The 23,173-nt window shown below is 48.8% G+C and overlaps 1 protein-coding gene, 1 long non-coding RNA gene and 1 pseudogene across 7 annotated transcripts; 1 reads left to right on the forward strand and 2 right to left on the reverse strand.

Annotated features, from left to right (window-relative positions):
* Positions 1–7,669: 7,669 nt before the first annotated feature.
* LOC100278701 (uncharacterized) lies at positions 7,670–11,954 on the reverse strand. Of its 5 annotated transcripts, none has more exons than NM_001326432.1 (7): positions 11,724–11,853; positions 10,642–10,692; positions 10,532–10,574; positions 9,287–9,327; positions 8,076–8,135; positions 7,909–7,981; positions 7,670–7,834 (listed from the first exon to the last, which is right to left on the reverse strand). In NM_001326432.1, exons 1-6 carry the CDS (start codon positions 11,790–11,792, stop codon positions 7,922–7,924), a joined length of 324 nt encoding a protein of 107 aa, NP_001313361.1. In that variant the 5' UTR covers positions 11,793–11,853; the 3' UTR covers positions 7,670–7,834; positions 7,909–7,921. The 5 variants fall into 5 exon arrangements, with proteins under 5 accessions (NP_001313361.1, XP_020396035.1, XP_020396034.1 ...); XM_020540446.1 differs by having other exon boundaries at positions 10,772–11,843; NM_001326431.1 differs by having other exon boundaries at positions 7,673–7,816.
* A 685-nt stretch (positions 11,955–12,639) lies between these two features.
* On the forward strand, positions 12,640–15,544 carry LOC103633490 (GDSL esterase/lipase At1g28600-like; annotated as a pseudogene).
* Positions 15,545–15,604: 60 nt separating this feature from the next.
* LOC103633491 (uncharacterized) lies at positions 15,605–22,963 on the reverse strand. 2 transcript variants are annotated; one of them, XR_556534.4, is made up of 12 exons: positions 21,888–22,963; positions 21,126–21,293; positions 20,786–21,007; positions 20,657–20,696; positions 20,522–20,583; positions 20,062–20,327; positions 18,153–18,384; positions 18,022–18,063; positions 17,886–17,913; positions 17,595–17,732; positions 16,472–17,498; positions 15,605–16,091 (listed from the first exon to the last, which is right to left on the reverse strand). It is a non-coding gene; the product is annotated as an uncharacterized lncRNA (long non-coding RNA). The 2 variants fall into 2 exon arrangements; XR_002263720.3 differs by having other exon boundaries at positions 17,886–17,947.
* Between the last annotated feature and the right edge of the window lie 210 nt (positions 22,964–23,173).

Here is a 23,173-nt window from a genome sequence, read left to right on the forward strand (position 1 = left end):
ATCGCTCGGCGCTACAACGAGACTGCGGACGAGCTGGCAAAAATAGCCTCGGGGCGAACAACGGTTCCCCCGGACGTCTTCTCCCGGGATCTGCATCAACCCTCCGTCAAGATCGACGACTCGCCCGAGCCTGAGGCGCCCTCGGTCCAACCCGAGGTACCCTCGGCACAGCCCGAGGCACCCTCAGCTCGGCCCGAGGCGCCCTCGGTTCAGCCCGAGGTACCCTCGGCCTCCGAGGGCGAGACACTGCACGTCGAGGAGGAGCGGAGCGGGGCCACGCCTGATCGGAATTGGCAGACCCCGTACCTACAATATCTCCGCCAAGGAGAGCTACCCCTCGACCGAGCCGAGGCTCGGCGGGTAGCGCGACGCGCCAAGTCGTTCGTCTTGCTGGGCGATGAGAAGGAGCTCTACCACCGCAGCCCCTTGGGCATCCTCCAGCGATGCATCTCCATCGCCGAAGGTCAGGAACTCCTGCAAGAGATACACTCGGGGGCTTGCGGCCATCATGCAGCGCCTCGAGCCCTTGTCGGGAATGCTTTCCGGCAAGGCTTCTACTGGCCAACGGCGGTGGCTGACGCCACTAGAATTGTCCGCACCTGCGAAGGGTGCCAATTCTATGCGAAGCAGACCCACCTGCCCGCTCAGGCTCTGCAGACGATACCCATCACCTGGCCCTTTGCTGTGTGGGGTCTGGACCTCGTCGGCCCCTTGCAGAAGGTGCCCGGGGGCTACACGCACCTGCTGGTCGCCATCGACAAATTCTCCAAGCGGATCGAGGTCCGACCTCTGAACAGCATCAGGTCCGAGCAGGCGGTGGCGTTCTTCACCAACATCATCCATCGTTTCGGGGTCCCGAACTCCATCATCACCCGACAACGGCACCCAGTTCACCGGCAGAAAGTTCTTGGACTTCTGCGAAGATCACCACATCCGGGTGGACTGGGCCGCCGTGGCTCATCCCATGTCGAATGGGCAAGTAGAGCGTGCCAACGGCATGATTCTACAAGGGCTCAAGCCTCGGATTTACAACGACCTCAACAAGTTCGGCAATCGTTGGATGAAGGAACTCCCCTCGGTGGTCTGGAGCCTGAGGACAACGCCGCGCCGAGCCACGGGTTTCACGCCGTTCTTCCTGGTCTACGGGGCCGAGGCCGTCTTGCCCACTGACCTGGAATACGGCTCCCCGAGGACAAGGGCCTATAGCGATCAAAGCAACCAAGCTAGCCGAGAAGACTCGCTGGACCAGCTGGAAGAGGCTCGGGACAAGGCCTTACTACACTCGGCGCGGTACCAGCAGTCCCTGCGACGCTACCACGCCCGAGGGGTCCGGCCCCGAGACCTCCAGGTGGGCGACCTGGTGCTTCGGCTGCGGCAAGACGCCCGAGGGAGGCACAAGCTCACGCCCCCCTGGGAGGGGCCATTCGTCATCGCCAAAGTTCTGAAGCCCGGAACGTACAAGCTGGCCAACAGTCAAGGCGAGGTCTACGGCAACGCTTGGAACATCCAACAGCTACGTCGCTTCTACCCTTAAGATGTTTTCAAAGTTGTTCATATACCTCGCACCCACGCAAAGTTTAGTCATCAAGGAAGGGTCGGCCTCGCCTCGGCAAAGCCCGACCCTCCCTCGGGGGCTAAAAGGGGGGGAACCCCCTCTGCGTTGAAATTTTCCTCGAAAAAAAGATCTCTTCTGCGAGAATATCTTTCGTGCTTTCTGACTACTTCGAAAAGTGGATCCTGAAAACGACGGAGTACACGTAAGCAGCCAAGGCTGACCGAGCCGAGGGACTCCTACACCTCCGGGATACGGATACCTCACTCATCACCTTCTGCGATAAGTAACTCGCGTTCGGATAAAGTGATTCTGCGGACCGAACAAGTCTTCACGTTCGGAAGCTCTTCTGTCGAAGCGATCCTTCGAGCCTTCTCGACTGAGTCGGTGACAGGGCCTCATGGACGGGTGAAAGTGCGCGTAAGCGGCAAGGCCGACCGAGCCGAGGGACTCCCACGCCTCCGGGATACGGATACCTCACTCATCACCTTTCGCGAGAAGCAACTCTCGCTCGCACAAACATCCCTGTTACCGACAAAAGAGTCCAGATACTCGAAACAAGAGGAAAGGAGACGCAACTTTACAACACAGCGAGGGTGTGTATTTTGGCCTCGGCGGCCGCAGAAGGCACGCGCTACAAGACAATCTGATCCTGCAGGCTCAGTTCTTGACGCTGGAAGGGGGCAGCAGCACCCTCGGCATCGACGACAACTTCGGCGAGGTTCGACCTAGCCTCGGACGGTGACGCGGTCCGAAGACCTCCACTCCGAAGGACGACGTCATCACCACGCCCGGGCCATCGCTGCCAGGGTCTTCTCCGGGAATCCGGCCCGAGCAGGCGGCTCGGTCGGTCACCTCTGGGGCCTCGGCCAACCATCTTCCAAGGGCGCCAGCCCGACCCGAGGCCTCGGCTGGTCAACTCCGGCGTCGGTCCCGCTAACGGACAACCCGACTAGGCTCCGGCCAACCAGGTTTTCATTTTCGAGCCAACTCCACCTCTGTTCATGCTGATATCGCTACCCCTGGCCTCGGCTCGTCGAAGAGCGGCCAAGGGGTCCCTTTAACTAAGCTAGAGGAGCCTCAGGCAACAAGGCCGACCGAGCCGAGGGACTCCTACGCCTCCGGGATACAGATACCTCACTCGTCACCTTGACACGGGGCGACTCATGCTTGGTGAAGCGGTTCAGATAATCAACGGGCGAGTCTTAGTGCTCGAAAATGAGGAAAAAACACGGCTCCGTGCCAAAATTACATACATGTTCAGGCCTCGACAGCCATAATGAACAAAAACACTGGCATTCAAAGTGCCATTACAAACGGAACTCTGGTTCCGTCCCCCGCGGGTATGAGCGACCTCGAGCCTGCGGGGCAACGAACGTCGGGGGACCTGCCAGCGACCTCTGCAGCAGCAGCCATGGTCCCGGGTGGACGCGGCCACCGGAGGGCTCTCGTTCGCGGTCCTGCTCAAGGGACGGGAACCAGCTATTAAAGCCAAAGAGCGGGCCGCTCCCAAGTGCACCGGCAGGTCCTCGCTGCCGTCCTCGTCGCGAATGCCAGGGAGAGGGCGGAATGTTGCATCCTAGCTAGGTAGCAACAGTTCGCCTTCCCCGGCATGGCTGGAGGACGTCTCCGCCGCAGGGCTGGAGGGCGATTGCCACCACCAGAAGCTGGAAGAAGAGGTGGCCCGCCGACCCGCACAGGAGGTAGAGCCCCGGCTCGCCTCGCTCCCCGCCCCAGCGAGGATGACGAACACCCTCGATGCTGAGGCGGGATCGGGATCACAGCCCGGATTGCCTCTCCCCATCCAGGAGCTGGAGGTCACCGTCTTGGGTGACCACCAGCGGAGGGGAGCAACCGGGCTGTGTGATGAAAATCCTTGAAGCCGAACGATGGCTGAAAGGTACCAACTCCCACGGAGTTGCGTTCCTCCAACGATGAGGCGAAAAGACGGCGGGTATCCCCCATCCGGGGGCTTGGAAGGTGGAGAGACGCGATGCATAAGGGAGCGAGAAGACATGGTCGCCTTCCGAAAGGGGTCGCCCTCCTTTTAAAGGCAACTCTCCCTACATGCGCCCCCAACCGTCACGGGCTGAGTCTTCTCCAACACGCTCCAAGGCCCTCCCCTGCGGCGCGGGGGCTGGGTCCCGCATGTCATGCAAACCGGCTCGGAGCAGAAGAAGCCAAACCGCCGCGCGTGGTGCACTCAACCGCCCAGCGGTTACAAGTGACCCTCCACTTTTGCCCAGACCAACGGGCGAGAGAGGCGGGCAGCCATGCAGACGGCATGCAACCGCGCCAAGTGGACGCGCTTCTCCGACTCCCAACGCGCCCAGCCTGGAGGCCCAGGCCCACGCGTCACGCAACCGGCGCGCCGGATGCTGCATGCAAGCAACTGCACCGCCACTTGCGCCACCACCGCGCCTCTTCGGTTGCGGAACCAATACCGCGACTCGAGGCGACCAGGCACACGACCCAGCAGCGCCAGCCTGGCGCGGCGGTCAATGCGGCCGAAAGTGGGCCGGCAGTAATGACGGTGGCAGGCGGGCGGGAGCAGCGGTCACGTCGTCAGCCAAGCTCACGTCCCATCCAGGGGCAGCAAGAGAACCTCCTCTCACGGCGTGAAGACAACGCGCCCGTGATCCGTTCCTCGAACGGCTCGCGCACGCGCGACGGCCGCCCCGCCAACCGCTCGCCCCGTCGCATTAACTCCGCGGCAGGACAGGCGGCGCTTCTGGCAGGAGAAGCGGGCGACGCTTCGCCTTCGCCGTAATAACCGCGCCAAAAAAGGTACGCCGCATCGTTCAATTCCATATCCTTTTCCTTTCCTCCTCTTTCTCTATCTCTTGCAACAGGGACCAGGAAAGGGGGATACCCCGAAAAGGACCCTTCCCCGTGAAGGAACCAGGCTCCGAGCCTCCTTACTGATCAGAGGTTCGAAGGCTGGCCCCCCGAAGGGTTTCAACAGCCGCCTCAGATCGCGTGGGCCCTACACCCACTACTGGTCAGAGGTTCGAAGGCCGGCCCCCCGAAGGGTTCCACGGCCGCCTCAGGCTACTCGGGCTCCGCGCCCATTACTGATCAGGGGTTCGAAGGCTGGCCCCCGAAGGGTTCACAGCCGCCTCAGACGCCGAGCGAGGGATGACCAGGGGTACGTTCGATACATAACCAAGGCTCGGGCTGCGCTCCCGAGGTACCCTAGGACATTTCCGAGACCAGCGGGAGCGATCTTGTAACGGAATCCCATCGGAGGGAGGCATCGAGCCCTCAGACCCCGTCGCCAGGGGACCGGGTCCGGCAGATCACCCGCAGGTACTTTTGGGCGTGCCTCTGGGCCCCTAGCCGACCCCTAACGAACGGGGCACGGACGTCCACTCGGATTACCCGCTTGCAGCTCACCGGAGACACCATGTTCGGCGCCCATCGAGGACAACATGGCGCTTTCCCCCCTCCTCCTTGCGGAAAGGCGACGCAGGGGCGTATGTAAAAAAGCCGAGTCTGTCCCTGATCGCCCTCTCGCCCTGTGCAGAGGCTCGGGGGCTGCTCTCGCAAACCCGGCTCCGGCCGAACCGTTGACAGCGTCAACATACCAGCCCGAGAACTTGGGCCCCGACCGTACACCCGGGCTACAGCCTGTTCGCATGAGGGAACAACCAGACCAGCCGAAGCATTACGCAAGGCATTAAGACCTCGAAGGAGTGAAACCACTCCTCCGAGGCCTCGGGGGCTACACCCGGCGGGTGCGCTCGCGCGCACTCACCGGAACAAAATGCAACCGAGAAAGGCTGGTCCCCTTGCAAAAAAGTGCGACGAAAGCCTCCAAGCGAGTGCTAACACTCCCTTCGAGGCTCGGGGGCTACTGTCGGGGACCATAATTAGGGGTACCCTCAAGACGCCTAATTCTCAGCTGGTAACCCCCATCAGCATAAAGCTGCAAAGGCCTGATGGGTGCGATTAAGTCAGGGATCAGTCCATTCGAGCGACTCGATCATGCCTCGCCCGAGCCTAGCCTCGGACAAGGGCAGCCGACCCCGGAGGATTTCCGTCTCGCCCGAGGCCCCCCTCCAACGGCGGACACATCTCCGGCTCGACCGAGGCCCTACCTTCGCTAAGAAGCAACCCTGGCTAAATCGCCGCACCGACCGGCCGAATCGCAGGAGCATTTAACGCAAAGATGGCCTGACACCTTTATCCTGACGCACGCCGGCAGAGCCGAAGTGACCGCTGTCACTTCACCGCTCCACTGACCGGCCTGACAGAAGGACAGCACCGCCTGCGCCACTCCGACTGCAGTGCCACTTGACAGAGTGAGACTGACAGGCAGTCAGGCCCTACCAAAGGCACCATAGGAAGCTCCGCTCCGCCCGACCCAGGGCTCGGACTCGGGCTAGGTCCCGGAAGACGGCGAACTCCGCTCCGCCCGACCCAGGGCTCGGACTCGGGCTAGGTCCCGGAAGACGGCGAACTCCGCTCCGCCCGACCCAGGGCTCGGACTCGGGCTCAGCCTCAGAAGACGATGAACTTCGCTCTGCCCGACCCAGGGCTCGGACTCGGGCTCAGCCCCGGAAGACGACGAACTCCGCTTCGCCCGACCCCAGGGCTCGGACTCTGCCCTGGCCTCTGCTGAACGACCTCCGCCTCGCCCGACCCAGGGGCTCGGGCTCGGCCTCGACCATGGAAGACAGACTCGACCTCGGCTTCGGAGGAGCCTCCACGTCGCCCAACCTAGGGCGCAGGCCAGCCACGTCAACAGGAAGCGCCATCATCACCCTACCCCGAGCTGACTCGGGCCGCAGAGAACAAGACCGGTGTCCCATCTGGCTAGCTCCGCCAGATAGACAATGATGGCGCCCCACATGCTCTGTGACGACGACGGCTCTCAGCTCTCTTACGGAAGCAGGAGGACGTCAGCAAGGACTCAACCGCTCCGACAGCTGTCCCTCCGCCAGGCTCCATCGCTCCTCCGACAGCCACGACATCACACCAGCTGGGTGCCAAGATCTCTCCGGCTGCCACATCGGCATGTACTTAGGGCGCTAGCTCTCCCCCGCTAGACACGTAGCACTCTGCTACACCCCCATTGTACACCTGGATCCTCTCCTTACGCCTATAAAAGGAAGGACCAGGGCCCTCTTAGAGAGGGTTGGCCGCGCGGGGACGAGGACGGGGCAGACGCTCTCTTGGGGCCGCTCGCTTCCCTCACCCGCGTGGACGCTTGTAACCCCCTACTGCAAGCGCACCCGACCTGGGCGCGGGACGAACACGAAGGCCGCGGGATTTCCACCTCTCTCACGCCCATCTCCGGCCACCTCACTTCCCCCCTTCGCGCTCGGCCTCGCGTCGACCCATTTGGGCTGGGGCACGCGGCGACATTCACTCGTCGGCTTAGGGACCCCCCGGTCTCGAAACGCCGACAATATGTTTGATTATAAATTGTGTGCTATTTAAATGATTTAAATTTCAATGCATATGTTCTCGTGACTAAGTGGTATTCTCCAGCTAAAAATACTGCTTTATTCTTTTTCTCTTTACTCACATGTCACATCATCTTTATATACTACATTGTATGATATTATGCACTAAGACTAGTAAACAAACCAAACAGACCAAAGTCATGTTCAGCCTAGAGTCTCTAGTGCGGTATTTTCAAGTATAAAGAGAAATCTAGGCTGTGAATATGCAGGCTCTTCACGAAAAGCTCATATCTTGATTTTTTTTCACTTAATCACTTAAAGACCCCTCAAGATACCCTCTAATTAATAAGATTGTACATGCACTAAAGGGACCTGGTAATGAAATCAAGCATACCATTAAATACTTGTGTTTGGAGAATCGCGTATTTACCTCAATCCATATTTATTGTTGTGGATTACGAGTAATTTAGTCTAAGTTATACCTCAATCCACCTCAATGAGCAGTTTGAGGTGAATACGAGAATATCCAAACAAAAACTAAAACGTCCCGCTATGTGTGTGGTGTGCTATTAGATTGGTACATGTTCATCGATAACAATATCAGTCCGATCATGATTGGTTGCCCCCATATTCTTATTCTAAACCATCACATGCATTGATTTTATTGAGCATATGTTTAATTGCATGCACGTAAAAGACGTGAGGCTGCACGAGTAAACGCAACATTTATTTTGAGTGCATCCACTTCTACGGCCCAAATAACAGTCTCTGGACAGCCTGGCTGCATACGAGCTGGCTACGGGCGATCGGTGAACCAATCAGGCGGTATCAGTATGCGCTCAACAGCATCTACCTGTTGTTAAAAGTTTGCCTGTGATCAAAATCTCAACAGCATCAACAACTTTCCAGATCATTGGCAACTACCGACCCTTAAGCAGCATCTACCTATTGTTCATCATCAGCTCTCATATGCGCTCAGGAACTTCTTAGCAGCATCCAAATTCAGCTCTCTGTGAACCTGCATGCACATTGGTCAAATCCAGAAAATAAACTTCAGTCTCTATGAATAGTTGTTGGTAATTAAAATGGAGAATGAGGAGGCAAGTCGGTACAAGTTTCTCATGAACTTCTTCGAATGTCTTGCAGAAGAACTCTGCCTTTGTCGCTCCAATCTGCCATAGTGTGAGACAAAATAATTTATTAAACCACCATGAAAAATTGTGCCTGAACTTTGCCAGATAGTTAATGTTGGCCAAAGATGTATTCCAACAAAGATGGCAATTGTGACAAACAGAAATATGGCAACCATGAGAGTAGTGGCAGCGTGCAACAACCATACAATACTAACCAAATATATAGTCAAACAAAGGTAGTTGTGGCAGTAGCCAGTAGTGATGCTACTGCCATAGACATCAAATGGTAGACCCATCTAACAAGCAAGGAAGCCAAGACGACCAATCAATGTTGCCTAACTTCTAAAATGAAGTTCCAATGAACAACCACATGTTGTAAAGCTTTTACAACAGCTTTTCGGGTGTACATCGAGATCAATTTATGGTGACACTGGTTTCACTTCCGTAAAACCACTAGAATGAGGAAAAAAGAAAATAGAATGGGTAAAACCACTAGAATGAGGAAAAAAGAAAATAGAATGGGACACGAACAAAAAAAACATGGAAAACAACAGCATATACTTTGACGACCTATACCAAAATATTGTCAGCTCCTAGCCAATCCTCCAAAAGTATTTCTCTCAACCCTCAGCTACTCAGACCAACAGGAGCTCCACGAGCATAACCACAAAAGACCTAGGTCACAACCTTCAGAAAATAATTCTCTACATACCAGATACAAATCCACTCCTTTGCAGCCCCTCACATCTCACATCCACCACCTGAAGGCCCACACAAACAGATCAAAATCTGCAACTTAACCGTTTGATTTTTTTTTCTTCTATTCATGTGGGCCTCTATGTAGTGGATGTGAGAGACTGCAAAGAAGTAAGTTTGCATCCAGTATGCAAATAATTTTTCCCAACCTTCAGTGGTGAACACTGAACAGAGAAGGGAGTGGTACTGGTACAGAGTAGGCTACTAACAATTAGCGCTGTGATAAAGCATGTCCTTCATGGAAATATGAGCGGTACGTTTGGGTTTTCTGGTGGGTATTTAACCGGGCCAGTTTTTTGTGCCCCAATTTATTTTTCCTCTTCCTCACAACAGACCTACAAGACACGCAACATTACTCAAAGCTCTCAAAAAAAACGTTTCACACATTGTATTGAGTTGCTAGCTTCCTCATACTGGAAAAGAAATATGTGTACCTTATTCTCCGCAGCCATCTTCAATTTCTGCATAAACATATCTGTAAAAAATGCAAGAAAAGTAGTGACTACTCTATTTCGCTATGGCATACAAGGAGATATCCCTTGATGTATGTTTTTTTGTGGACAATGTAGTTGCTAGTTGATAAAAGTCGGGTAGGAGTAAATAGAAAACTAGAGTTGTGGCGGAAACTCTAGAATCCAAAGATTTTATACTTAGTAGAACTAAAATAGAATATATGAGATGTGATTGCGACACTACTACACATGAGGAAGGATATGTTAGTTTGGAAGGTCAATTAGTGCCTAGGATGGATAGCTTTCAATATTTAAGATCAATGCTCGAGAGAGACGAGGATATTGATGAAAATGTTAGCCATAGAATCAAAGTAGGATGGATAAAGTGGCATCAAACATCTGGCATTTTGTATGACAAGAGGGTACCACATAAGTTAATAGGCAAGTTTTATAGGACGATGATTAGACCTACTATGTTCTATGGTGCAGAATGTTGGCCTATAAAAAGATGACATGTTCAGAAGATAAGTGTTACGGAAATGTGTATGTTGTGTTGGATTTATGTCCAAGAAGGGATCGAGCCTAGAACGATGATATACATGATAGCTAGGGATAGCACCAATTGAAGAAAAGTTTTTCCAACACCGGTTGAGAAAGTTTGGACATGTCCAACGGAGACCTCCAAAGACCAAAGACACCAGTGCGTAGTGGGATCCTAAGACGTGATAGCGATGGGAAGAGAGACAGAGGAAGTCCGAAGTTGACATTGGAAGAGACAGTAAAAGGAGACATGAAATAATGAAATATACCTAAAGATTTAGCCTTCAATAGGAAAAGATTTAGCATTGAATAGGAGTGTATTAAACAGCCATACATGTGCCTAAACTTTAACTTGTGGTATCTGCTGGTTTTTTAACTCTAACCTATTCCAACTTAATTGGGACTGAAAGGCTTTGTTGACTTGTTGTTATGTTGTGGATATGACATATTACAGTCAGGTGACATGCTGAAGTCCCAAGTCTAATTGATACCCCAGATCATGAATAACTTCCCCTTGGAATCAATTGAACAGGGATGAAGGGTGCATCAGCCTTTGCCTCTACAGCAATAACAATTGGGGATAGGTTTCAAAAATAAGGACACAGTTGCACATGGCAATTTTAGGTTTAGTAATGGTATTCTAATCTAAATTCCTTGAGATGAACAACAAACTATCGGCTGACATACCTCGTCCACCGGACGAGTCCTTATTATCGCCCTTAGTTGCCTCCTGCAAGCAATATCTTCATTAGCAATAGTCTAGTCAGGAAGCACCAAGATAACTAAATCAAACACACCTGAACTCGTGATCGCTGTCTGGTTCCTCTGCTGGATGTTCCAAGATCGGACTACATTTGGCACACACAAAAAAAATGGTTTGCATCAGTTCATGCTCAACAGGTCTGAAAACAGGAAATAAGTACTAACCATGTTTATTCGGTTACTTCTGCAAAGGGACATCTAATACGATTCCTTATGATTCCATATCAAACACATTGCTCTTTGTTCTGGTTCAACCCGCTTTTCTATTTAGATAAATGCGCAGCCACTGTCCCCTTCGGCCATGCCCCCATTTAATACTCTCGCAACCACAAACCTTGGACTCAAATAGAAACAGACATTCATGACATTGCAGGACTATGTGTAGGTCAATACAGAGATGACGACGACTTTGTCACGCTCTACCTGAAAGTTTGTCACTAATATTTGCCCCACTTTAAGAGGCCAACAGCAGCCTGCTCAGTATAAGACTAATATTAGCCTGCTTATTTTGAGGGGCTGGGAGCAATAGACTAAACCTGGAACCCCGTTTTAGAAGCATTCCCAGCAATTGTCGGGAAGGTCTATTAGGATATGTATCCTTCCCATTCTACAGGGCCTTTCTTCGTTAATAAAGGGAGAAAATGGGCAGTCCCCTTTACCCAAAAGAAGGGGAGAAAAACTAGTCTGTTCAGGGAACATGGATATGTTTTTCTTTCTTCGTTGTTTGTAGTACTGCATCCTTCAAAAGGAGTAACGTAAATTCCGTCAAAGGATGCTAATGTGCCATCATCTTTTTATATATCCCCCAAAGGCTACATGGGCCTCTACCGCAACCACTTCTGCAAACAAACATCAAGTTGATTTCGAAACCCGGAGCTGCACTATACCAGCAAATGTGTGTGGCAACAGGAGATCCGATCACTGGAACCGGTAGAAAGGCAGATTGTTCTATGCTACCCCGAATTCCCAATCGAGTTCTACGCTTCCAAGCCACAGATCGCGGCTCCATGGAACTTCGGGAGGTCCCCAAATCAGAGCCCGGGACTTAGCGGCACAGGCAGACGGAAAAAGGAGAGGGGTACGAGGGCTGGAGGAGGAGGAGGAGGAGGAGGTTTACGCAGCAGTAGTCTCGGGAGCGGACGACCGGGAAGAGGTCGAGCATGCGCCGGAACTCCTCCTCGTCCATGGTGGGCGCAGCCGCGCAGGCGTGACGTCTCCTCCTCCTCCTCAGTCCTCCGGTTCTCTGTAGTCAGGGAGGCTTCGCTTCGAGCTTTCGAGTCTTACCACATGGGCCGGATATGACCTGTGAGGCCAGTGGGCCCAATACATCTAAGGCCAGCGGGCCGTCAGCTTCTTGCCGGGAGATCACCAGTGCTGTTAGTAACAATGGTCGCGTTTCACTCGATGTAATGTAACTAGGGATGTATCGTGAACAATCGATTATTTAACATAAACATACAAATCAATTAAAATGTAATAGTAACTGATGTTTTATATTTAACTAATATCATACTAGATTTTAGATGAAATAGGTGAAACGTAAACTAGCAATGACAGTTAGATTTAGATGGGATGCTTGTACACAAGATATATCCGTATGTAATTAAGGGGTAAGCAGTGATTACCAAAAACACTTGGGAACAGTGATTGGATGTGTGTGTATGCGCGCGTGCGTATGTTTTTTTTTGGGTTGCAATTAGCATACGGTGTGCGTAGTGATGAGTAACTATGTTACCATGGATCATTAGATCCGCTCTCTTCTCTTTCATCAGTATATGAGACCAAGAAATTGAACAAGACTTATCTCCCGTCCCCAAAACGCGACAGAGAATACACGAGACACAAGATTTTTAGTATTAGGCCTTCAAAATCTTTCTTTTATATATATCATATGAGGAGTACAAGCTCTACATATTCGGTATGAGCCTACCAAATCTTAGGGTTGGGTTTCTTAACACTCAGATCGGTCAGAGCCTAGCTTAGAGGGGAGCATAAAACCATTGCCCGTCCGCGACCGTGCAAATTAAACAGTTGACTCTATCTCTCTGCATGCGCACCTCGTGTGGGCGCCCAGGCCCAGCCCAGCTAGCTCCCCATCTGATCTTCAACTTCACCGACCCGCTAAGCTTCAAAAATCTCCTAAAACAAGATAATATTCGCACGAGATCCATGCAGACGAGCTGATGGGATTATAGTAATCAGAATCTGCAGGTAGCCGCGATGATACTAGAGCCATGCTTGGAGGTAGTAGCAGCCTAAACGCGTACGCTACATATATAATCAATCATTCGTTAGCTGGCTCTATCGTATAGTATCGTCGTCTACACGGCCGGTATGGTGTCGACGCTGGAGCAGCTGCTCATCGCGGCTGCCTTCCTGGTGGTGGCGGCGGCGGCGTCGACAGTGCCCGTGTCTCCTGCTGCGGCAGCGACACGGCCGTACCACGGCGGCGGCTGCTACAGCCATTTCTTCGCGTTCGGCGACTCGCTCATCGACACGGGCAACTTCATCCGCTACTCCACGGCGAGACCTTCTTCCACCGCCCCACCGGCCGCTGGTCCGACGGCCGCCTCATCGTTGACTTCATTGGTACGTGTGCGATCGAACGAGGAGCGCCGATCGACCGCTAGATGTGCACGTGCCACTGCCCACTGACTGTAGTGTATGTGTTGTATCTGCTTCGCGCGTGTCCCTGCGCATGTGCAGTTGAGCGGCTGGGGTACCCGCGCTGGCCGCCGTACCTGGACGGGAAGAGCAAGGACGACTTCCGGCACGGCGCTAACTTCGCGGTGGCCAGCGGCACGGCGCTCAACCAGCTGCTGTTCAAGAAGCACGGCCTCAACGTCAACGGCATCACGCCCTACTCCCTCGGCGTGCAGATCGGCTGGTTCAAGAAGGTGCTCGCCATGCTCGCCTCCAACGAGCACGGTATGCGTGTATACGTACATATAGCCAGCAATTACCACGTACTACATACATAACTGTGGATGAATCCAGCTCTGTGGCTTCTAGAAAAAATACATTTCTCTCTAACATAGATATGCATTTTTTTCTTAAAAAACAGTCTCCTAGGAAACCTATAAATTTTAAGGTGCCGTTGCCTTATATGATGAAATTATTGTAGAGTTTCTTCCTTCAATTCTTATATATATATATATATATATATATATATATATATATATATATATATATATATATATATATATATATATATATATATATATATTACTTCATCCATTCTCTTCTAATACATATGAGACGGCCGGACACAGATATGAAGATTCAAAGTTTAAAATAGTTAATCATTAGTCTAGCTAATATATTTAAACTATTATAATTAAGGGCCGATATATTTAATTTATAATTATACGTATTATACAATTACAATAGATGTATATATATAATATAATTAGATGTTTGAACTATAACTTCGAATCTATATAATATAAATAAATGATTAAAGTATAACTTAAAAGATATGGCCGTGTGTCATGTTTAATCAAACCTTCTAAAATAGAATGAAGAACGGAGGTAGTATCATATAAATTAATTAGCTAGTATAAACATGCGCTGTCGTCATCGCTCTCCAAAGACAGTGACAGCACACATAATAATCATGCTTCTCGTTCGTAGTGCTATATATATATATATATATATATATATATATATATATATATATATATATATATATATATATATATATATATATATATATATATATATATATATATATATATTATCCTGATTAGGACATCTTACCCTGTTGTGCGCATACTATATTTTTGTAGATATTACTATTTATTAACCTGATTATGACATATATATTCTACGTTGGGCAATGGGTAGGGTTAGGGTAGAATAATGTGGTCGTTAATTTGTCGCCAACCAAGGACACAAACAACACGCGATCCACGCGGTTCGTCCCACTCCCAGTAGACGTGCTGTTTCGAGTTCACTGTTCATCGGCACTGTCACTACCGGAATTACTGTGCCTGCACGCACGCACTGCACGCAGAGCGTCGGGAGATCATGGCGAGCTCGCTGTTCCTGGTGGGCGAGATCGGCGCCAACGACTACAACCACCCCTTCTTCCAGAACCGGACGCTGGACTTCGTCGACTCCCTGGTGCCCCTCGTCATCAGGTCCATCGGGCGCTCGCTGGAGTCGCTCATCCAGCTGGGCGCCAAGACGGTGTACGTGCCGGGCATCTTCCCTCTGGGCTGCCTCCCGAGGTACATCTTCCTCTTCCGCGACAGCGGCGCCGCCGGCTGCCTGCGGTGGCTGAACGACCTCACGTCCCGCCACAACGCGCTGCTCCGGGCCAAGCTCGCCGGCCTCCGCCGCGCGTACCGGGACGTCTCCATCGTCTACGTCGACTACTACGCCGAGGTCACCGGGATCGTCGGCGCCCCGGCGCGCAACGGCTTCGCCCCCGCCACGGCGCTCGACGCGTGCTGCGGCGGCGGCGGCTTCCACAACGCCAACTTCACCGTGCACTGCTCCGAGCCGGGCGCCGTGCAGTGCGCCGACCCGTCCAGGTACGTGTCCTGGGACGGGCTGCACATGACGGAGGCCGTGTACCGGATCATGGCGCGCGGGGTGCTCGACGGCCCGTTTGCCCATCCTCCCATCATGTCCGGACGATGCAAAAAGGAATAGCCACACTACATGCTGATTTAGTGATTAGAGATCCCTAGGAGATCCATGGGGGAGGAATCCCTTTGCAATTCAATTTTGAATAGCAAGAGGATTTCTTCACTTCGGGATCTCCGGTCACCAAATCAGCCCTACCTGATCGCCCGCCCCCGCGGGATTGCCAAAAATGCATAAATCTGTCTGTGTTTTTGTTTACTGCTTATTTTGTTACTAGGTGTATGCCCGTGCTTTGCTACGGAGTCAACATATAATAATAAGATACATTGGGATACAGAAACACTATTTATCGTTCCTATGCTCTCGTTATTAAAATATTAGTGCATAACGATTACTTGGAGACAAGAAACACATAATTTATTATTCACCTCAATATCTCACATTATTTGACGAAAAGAGGTAAGTCATAACCATATACATTGAAATATGATCATTCACCATGTTTGCAAAAGCATGTGAATTAGGCTACACCAGCAAACCTAATTTATACTGACAACAGTCTATATATATAAACAACATAGTCATCTCATGTTAATTCATCGTCCTAGCTACCTAGAAAAAATATTCAGCAACCTAGATATCTAAGGAAATATAATACTAACATGTAACGGATATACTTTGAAGCCATAGACGAATCCCAAATCAGGAGACAAGACAGATGAACTTGTTGTGTGGTGGCCTTAAGGGGCTCCATGGGGAGAAAGATTTTCGCCCTCGACGTCGATGATGGACTCTTTGCTGAAGGCAGTGGCGAAGCGCAAATGCACTACACGACGCTCATGCTCTAGTGCAGCACGACAAAAGCCATCTTATTGTTGACCGGGCGGATAGCCTGTAAGGCTCCTTGGATAAGTATATACAACATATGAATCGCATGCAATAAACTGAGTCTATCACATAATTCATAGATCTATAGATCAATGATCGATCAACTTTTCGAAGACAAAAGGAAGCCAAAACAACAGTAAACAGTTCAATCAATAGAGGTACCAAACATTATAACAGTGCATGCTGCTAGCTACTAACAAATACAAGGAGGAATAATTATTTAAATCAACAGAGGTACCAAATATTATATTTGTGCAAGTTGCTAGCAATGAACAGATGCATTAGTGATAAAAAGGTAAATCAATAGAGGTACCAAACCATATAATAGTGCAAGTTGCTAGCTACGAACAGATGCAAGGAGGGATAAAGAGGTAAGGTGCTCACTCTTGACAAATCCAAAACAGATTGCAAACATTTCCTCCTAGCGCTCTCTGTCGTGAAGTCCAACGCGTGCCACATGCACGATTGTCGCTCCCCACATGCTCCTGCATCTTAGTCGTCACCACCACTATGCGTAATCGAAGCAATAAAGGTACCAAACAGTATAATAGTGCAAGCTGCTAGCTACGAACAGATGCAAGGAGGGATAAAGAGGTAAATCAACAGAGGTACCAAACACTGCTAGCTACGAGCAAATGCAAGGAGGGATTTTAAAGAATGGTAATGTAAATCGCAAGAAAGCCCTTCATCACATATTCTTCACTTTTCTCTGCAACCAAAAGAATGGTTCTTTAATACACAATGAAGGATTGATATTTGATGTGCAAGGATCATAGGGATCATGCTTAGCTAATATTCTGAACTTCAAATGAAATATGTAAAGTAGATAGATTTTGTCCCCTTTATAATGCAATGATGTGACATGTATATGCTTGGATGACACTGCAATAACATTGCAACATGCAAATCATTTGTTACTACTCTCTTTACCTTTTCCAGTTTCACAATTGGAACATTAATAGATGTGGCCAGTGACCCAACTTCCTATGGCCACACATGACTAAGGTTCAACTTCTGTCACCCAAAACTTTGAAAATGAATTTCCAGATATTTCTTGCATTTCGCTCATGAGCCATTGGATCACTCATAACATCTATGAAGTCTCAATCAAGGCTAATGATGTTCACTGCTGTAGATGGGAGGTAAGAAAAATAAAAAAATTGTAGGACTTGCATTAGATGCAAATCTGATCTAATACAATTTAAAGCATGACTGATCAACTAAAAAGAACAAATCAGCAGGAAAAGTTCACTGATTTCTAAAGATAAAAATGAAAATTTAAGTAGTCAGCTAATAGTAAGTAATCTCGGTTTGGACCTTTCATGTTAATCTGAACCTGAGACCACCAAAGGTAAATTCCAATCAAATTCATCTTCAAGAATAAGTTTACTCTTGAGCATTGTCTTGTGTTCTGTATTGCCAAACACCAGCAAAAGATGAGGTTAACTCCTCCTGGCAGATTAAAGAGATGACTACAAACAGGTGGTGGAAGGGAACCAAGGCATACTTGATCCATTCTTGTTTCAGCAGCACTAAGTCATGGTCATCTCCTTCTTGGTACCCTTGAGCATCATTCATTCCTATTGTACTCCTCAAAGACAGCTAATGCGCAGTGGTTATGAACCCTCTAGAGAAGATGATAGACCTAGCCATCAACAAAATGTAGAATGTGTGATTCAACAATACGTCCCATAAGATACAGAGAAAATATAAAATTAGAGAAAATGCATCCATATAAACACGTACACACTTTACCATTCTGAGTCAATTTTTGTGTACAAAGTGTGGTAAACTCTACCTTTGTAGAAGACCATTGATATTCCTTCCTGTGGGATGGAAACGAATAATGTTGTTATTAGCCTGAAAAATATTGTCAAGACAAATTGGAAATTATTCCTGCATAGCAAAAGGTTCATAATCGACTGATGTCTTACCATGCAGTAAACCAGCACTACGGTAATTATGTCAGAACTATCCTACAAAATAAATAGTAGAAGGCCAGATTTATCCATTATTAGATACCAACAACATATGAATTTTGAAAGGAAGAAAAATATACCAGTACCTTCCAAGTAATTAAGTGCCAGTCTAATTTACATTGTACAAGTCACAGAAAAGATAAGGCGGTTTGGGTTGTAGCAGCTTTCTCCAACTTGCCATGCGGTAAATCCAACAGCCCCAATCTCGCTCATATGGAGCAGAAGGCGAACACGACCAGAAGTCAAAACTCCTTGCTTCATTGGGAACCCTTGCTTGTCACATCCACCCATGATCTTGAAGACATAACCCTTGAACTCCTGCAAAACAAAGGAACATATCACACCTATATTTAAGTATGACATCAGCAAGAGTCATGGATCAAGAAATAAGTCATCCCAAAGTTTGTAAATTCAACTCAACTGAAAATGATACTAAAATTCATGTCTGCATAAGGAAATGGTGAGGAGACACATTGTCATCCCAAAGTTTGTAAATTCAACTCAACTGAAAATGCAGAGGAAACGGTGAGGAGACACACCCACCGTGTGTCCACGGAAGTAAAGGGTCATTGCAAGCAAAACATCTCGAAAAAATGGTAGAGTATGTGGAACCTTCACAGATGGTGTCAGCAATATGTATGCTACAGCAAGCGACGTCACAAGCGTATGAGATTCTTCGGGGTCGTCATTGACTCATTGTCATCTAAATTAGCTTTCTACATACAGTGACCTTTGAACATGCATGCCACTTTCAAGAAAATTAATGCTGTGGGCATAGAGTCCGGGGTGGTGGCGGGCGAGCAGCCGGCGAGCGGGACGGGCGAGCAGCCGGTGAGCGGCGTGGCGGACCGGCGAGATGGGGGCCGGGGCGCGCGCGCGACGGCGAGCGCTGGAGCGGCGAGCGGCGAGCAGAGTAGCGGCGGCGGCTGCAAAATGGAAGACGGAACAGAGACGGGCGCGCGCACCGTTTCCTAAAAACATAACTTCCGAGAGGGCACTGTGCAGGCCGTCGGAAGTTAACCTACAGCGACCGGTCAACGGCCTCAGTACGCAACTTCCGAGTGGCACTGTGCAGGCCGTCGGAAGTTAACGTACTTCCAAGAGGCCCTCGGAAGTTAACCTAACTTCCGAGAGGCGCTGTGCCAGCCGTCGGAAGTTAATGTAACTTCCGAGAGGCCCCAGTAGCCTCTCGGAAATTAGTAATTTCCTACGGTTTTGAAAAAAACCCGTAGGAAGTTATTGGCCTCTCGGAAATTGATTATTTTGGTGTAGTGAGTGATTCAGTGTTATGTAGTGAAGCATAATTGAGGTGTGCAGTGATTCAGTGTTTTGTAGTCAAGCATAACTGAGGTGTGCAATTATTAAATGTGCTAGTGCTACTGCTACCAGTTAAATTTGTTTCTCTAGTTACTGGTAACAGTGAATAAGTGCTACTACTATCATAGAATTATCCACAAATAATAAAGCGTAGCAAGTGCATGATACAAAAGAGATTTTTTAAACAGTTGCAATGAAAAATGGTTCGCTACCATCTAACAACTGAAGCATAGCTTTCCTTATGAAACAAAACACTTCTCGGTTTGTAAATTCAACTCAACTGAAAATGATACTAAAATTCACGTCTGCATAATTCACAGAAAAGGTAGAACCCTTTTTCAGCATAGATCAAACAGATAAAAACTCTAAAACCAACGAACTTTTGGAGGGGTACACCGCACGAGCTACAATATTTTGTGCGGGTACCATAGCTTTCCAGAGTAGCGTTCATCTGTAGATAGCATTCAGAACAACTGGGGTGGCGGCCTTGCCTGTGTTCTGTGGCTCATTGTCAAGAAACCCATCCAACACATAACAAGAAGAGTACCAAGTAGAAGGGTAAATAACCAAGACAAAGCATGCGAGCACTTGGGAGACAAACTGTCAAACCCAACCAAATTCAAGTCTACTTTAACAAGACATTGAAATTGAACTGCGGTTTGATGCAAGGAAGCTCACTGTTCTTGGTAGTGAATGTCCTGCGGTATGTGTTCATGTACTTGCGTACATCATCATTCTTGTTAAGGTTGAACAACTTTCTGAGGCCCTCTTGGGAACCCTCATCCTTGGCTTCTCAGTGTCAGTCAGACCAGGCAGATCATTCTCACCCTTCTTCACAATCACCAAGTTGATAACAGATAGGTCTTGGCTCACGATGCAACCACGGACAGAATTCCTCCTGCGCTCAACATTACGCCTGCCATAACCACGGAAGCAGGGAGTGCCTACAGAATTGATATCGAATGTTCAGATAAGAATCAGAGTAAAAGATGGTGCTGAGAGTACACTGGACATAGGAAGTCTCTATACCCCTATGGAGTAGAGAAAATATAAAATTAGAGAAAATGCATCCATATAAACATGTACACACTTTACCATTCTGAGTCAATTTTTGTGTACAAAGTGTGGTAAACTCTACCTTTGTAGAAGACCATTGATATTCCTTCTTGTGGGATGGAAACGAATAATGTTGTTATTAGCCTGAAAATATTGTCAAGACAAATTGGAAATTATTCTTGCATAGCAAAAGGTTCATAATCAACCGATGTCTTACCATGCATTACCAGCACTACGGTAATGATGTCAGAACTATCCTACAAAATAAATAGTAGAAGGCCAGATTTATCCATTATTAGATACCAACAACTTATGAGTTTTGAAAGGAAGAAAAATATACCAGTACCTTCCAAGTAATTATAATTGCCAGTCTAATTTACATTGTACAAGTCACAGAAAAGAGAAGGCAGTTTGGGTTGTAGCAGCTTTCTCCAACTTGCCATTCAGTAAATCCATCAGCCCCAACTCTCTTTTCGGCCTCTAGTTCAGGGCCCCTTGTGTCAATGAAGCTCATATTTTGCTTAAATTGATATATTTCTTCTTATTTGCTTGTTGTACTTGAAGATACCTCCAGTAATACAGAATCCAGTATAAAATATTAAGAAGAGCTTACATCCAAAACAGAACATGAAGCTCAGTATTTAAATAATATAAACACTAAAGAAATAAAAATATGGTTTTTGTACCTGGAGAGTAGTTCTTGCATCCGTGATTTTTTGCCTAAGAATCAGAAGACCGTTTGGTACCTGTGGGCGAGCTCCGTCAGGTGCTCCATCAAACCGGGAGAAGTGGAACAGTTAGAACACGGTGCCCACCATGGGAGGGTACTTCTGATTCTTGGCTCTGCCGCGGCACTGTCGAACGATGTAGAGTGCTAGAATTAACATAAAAAATCATGCAACCGCAATAGCTCCAAGTAGGTTATGCCGAGACAACATATGAAATGTGGCCTCCTTTGTTAACTAAAAACAACCTTATCTATTCACATATATTCAATAAACTACTCAACAATTTACACGTTGGGTTAAGAGTATCATACCAACAAAGTAAACATTGATCTTCTTAAGGTTATTGAACTCAATGCCTTTACTATTTAGCTAATCAAGATAAACTCAGATAAGGATGAGATATAAATATATTAATATGTCAATAATAACCGTTTGAACTTCTTATATAGGAGAATAAAACCCTAGTAACAGTACATTATTATTACATAGTTTATTCTAAATTTTGCAAAGCACCATTTCTTACTGCACAAACAATCATCAATAAATTACAGCACATGTAGAACCCTATAAAACGTGTATTGCACAGTTGCATCCTACCATGACTGTAGAGTTGATTAAAAATACTAACAAAAATCTAATGCGCAAGCAATAGGATAATTTCAATCTGATCCTATTCAAAATAAATGTAGGAGTGTAAATAAGCACAAAACAGGGAGTTACCTCTTCAAAAGATTATTGAACTGCCATCGGGTTGAACTTGGTGTCTTTCTTCTTTAGCTCTAGGGTGATATTCTTCTCCTCTATCTTCAGGAAATCTATGGTTTTGACCTTCTTGGGTGTAGCAGTCCGATTATTCTCCTCTGATTAGGAAGCTTGTCATTTAGCCTTGGTCTATGAGGGTGACCCTTCTTCCCATCGGTGTGCGAGACAACACCTTCACCAGGAGGCTAGGTGTCAGATTTAACAGCTAGGATTTAGGACCTCTTTGGCGATAGGGAATTCTCCTTCGCGTCATCAAATTGAGTGATCACAACTGGTAATTTGGGGGACTTCGCTGGGGACGGCACCGCTTGGACCTCCAGTTCGACCTTTGCACGGTCGGTCTTTGCTTGCGGATTCTCCAGAGATGGTGATGCCTTCTTCGTCTTGCTGGCAGCAGCCCGTGCGTTCCCCATCAGCACATCTGCCACCGTGCGATTACCTGCGGAGCCGCCACCGGAGGCCGACATTTCAGGCGCTACTGCTGCAGATACTGTGTCGGCCCGCTTCGCACTCACGATCGGTGGCTTCTTCTCCCCAGATTTGCCTATAGCGGTTGTCGTGGCCGCACTCGCGGTGGGGAGAGGCAGTGGTGGAAATAGAAATGCGGGAGCGGGTGTAGAAGGAGAGGATAGCAGGAGGCGGGGTGAGTGCTAGGGTTTTCGAGGCGACCACCTCCCACTCGGGCTTCGGGCTTCCACAGCGGCAGTGGAGTGGGACGCGACCTGCTCCCACCCAAACTCCTCAGCGGGGAAGGCAATGAGCGATTCATCGGTGGCAGCATCCCTCCCGCATCCCCCCCCCCCGCCATGGATGGAAGGGCACACTGGGGAGGCACGATTTCTCCGTAAACCATGGATGGTAGTCTTCCAGGAGAGCGTGGAGAAGGATGGAGGTTGGTGCTTCGTCAACGATGGAAACCTTTCCCAGAACCTTGCTGGAGCGGGAATTGCGCCTGGATTGCGTGATGCGGGGCGGGGTGCGGCCGCGGGCGGGGTGGGATGCGGGAGGGATGCGCGGGCGGCAGAACGTGCACCGGAGGTGTGGACGCCTACATTAGGCTTATAATTAGTAGTAGAGATTTATTTTATTTATCGCAGTTTAGTTTAAAAATAAACTAGCGAACCATGAATATTCGAGAACAAAGATAGTATTTATTAGTGGTGCACAGAATGCCCATGATAAATTAATGTAAAAACCAGTCCACCGCAATAATAAGTTACGGACGGTGTATAAGGTGTTCTGTC

The sequence above is a fragment of the Zea mays genome, chromosome 7 (assembly GCF_902167145.1).
Source record: "Zea mays cultivar B73 chromosome 7, Zm-B73-REFERENCE-NAM-5.0, whole genome shotgun sequence".
NCBI classification, from domain to species: domain Eukaryota; kingdom Viridiplantae; phylum Streptophyta; class Magnoliopsida; order Poales; family Poaceae; genus Zea; species Zea mays.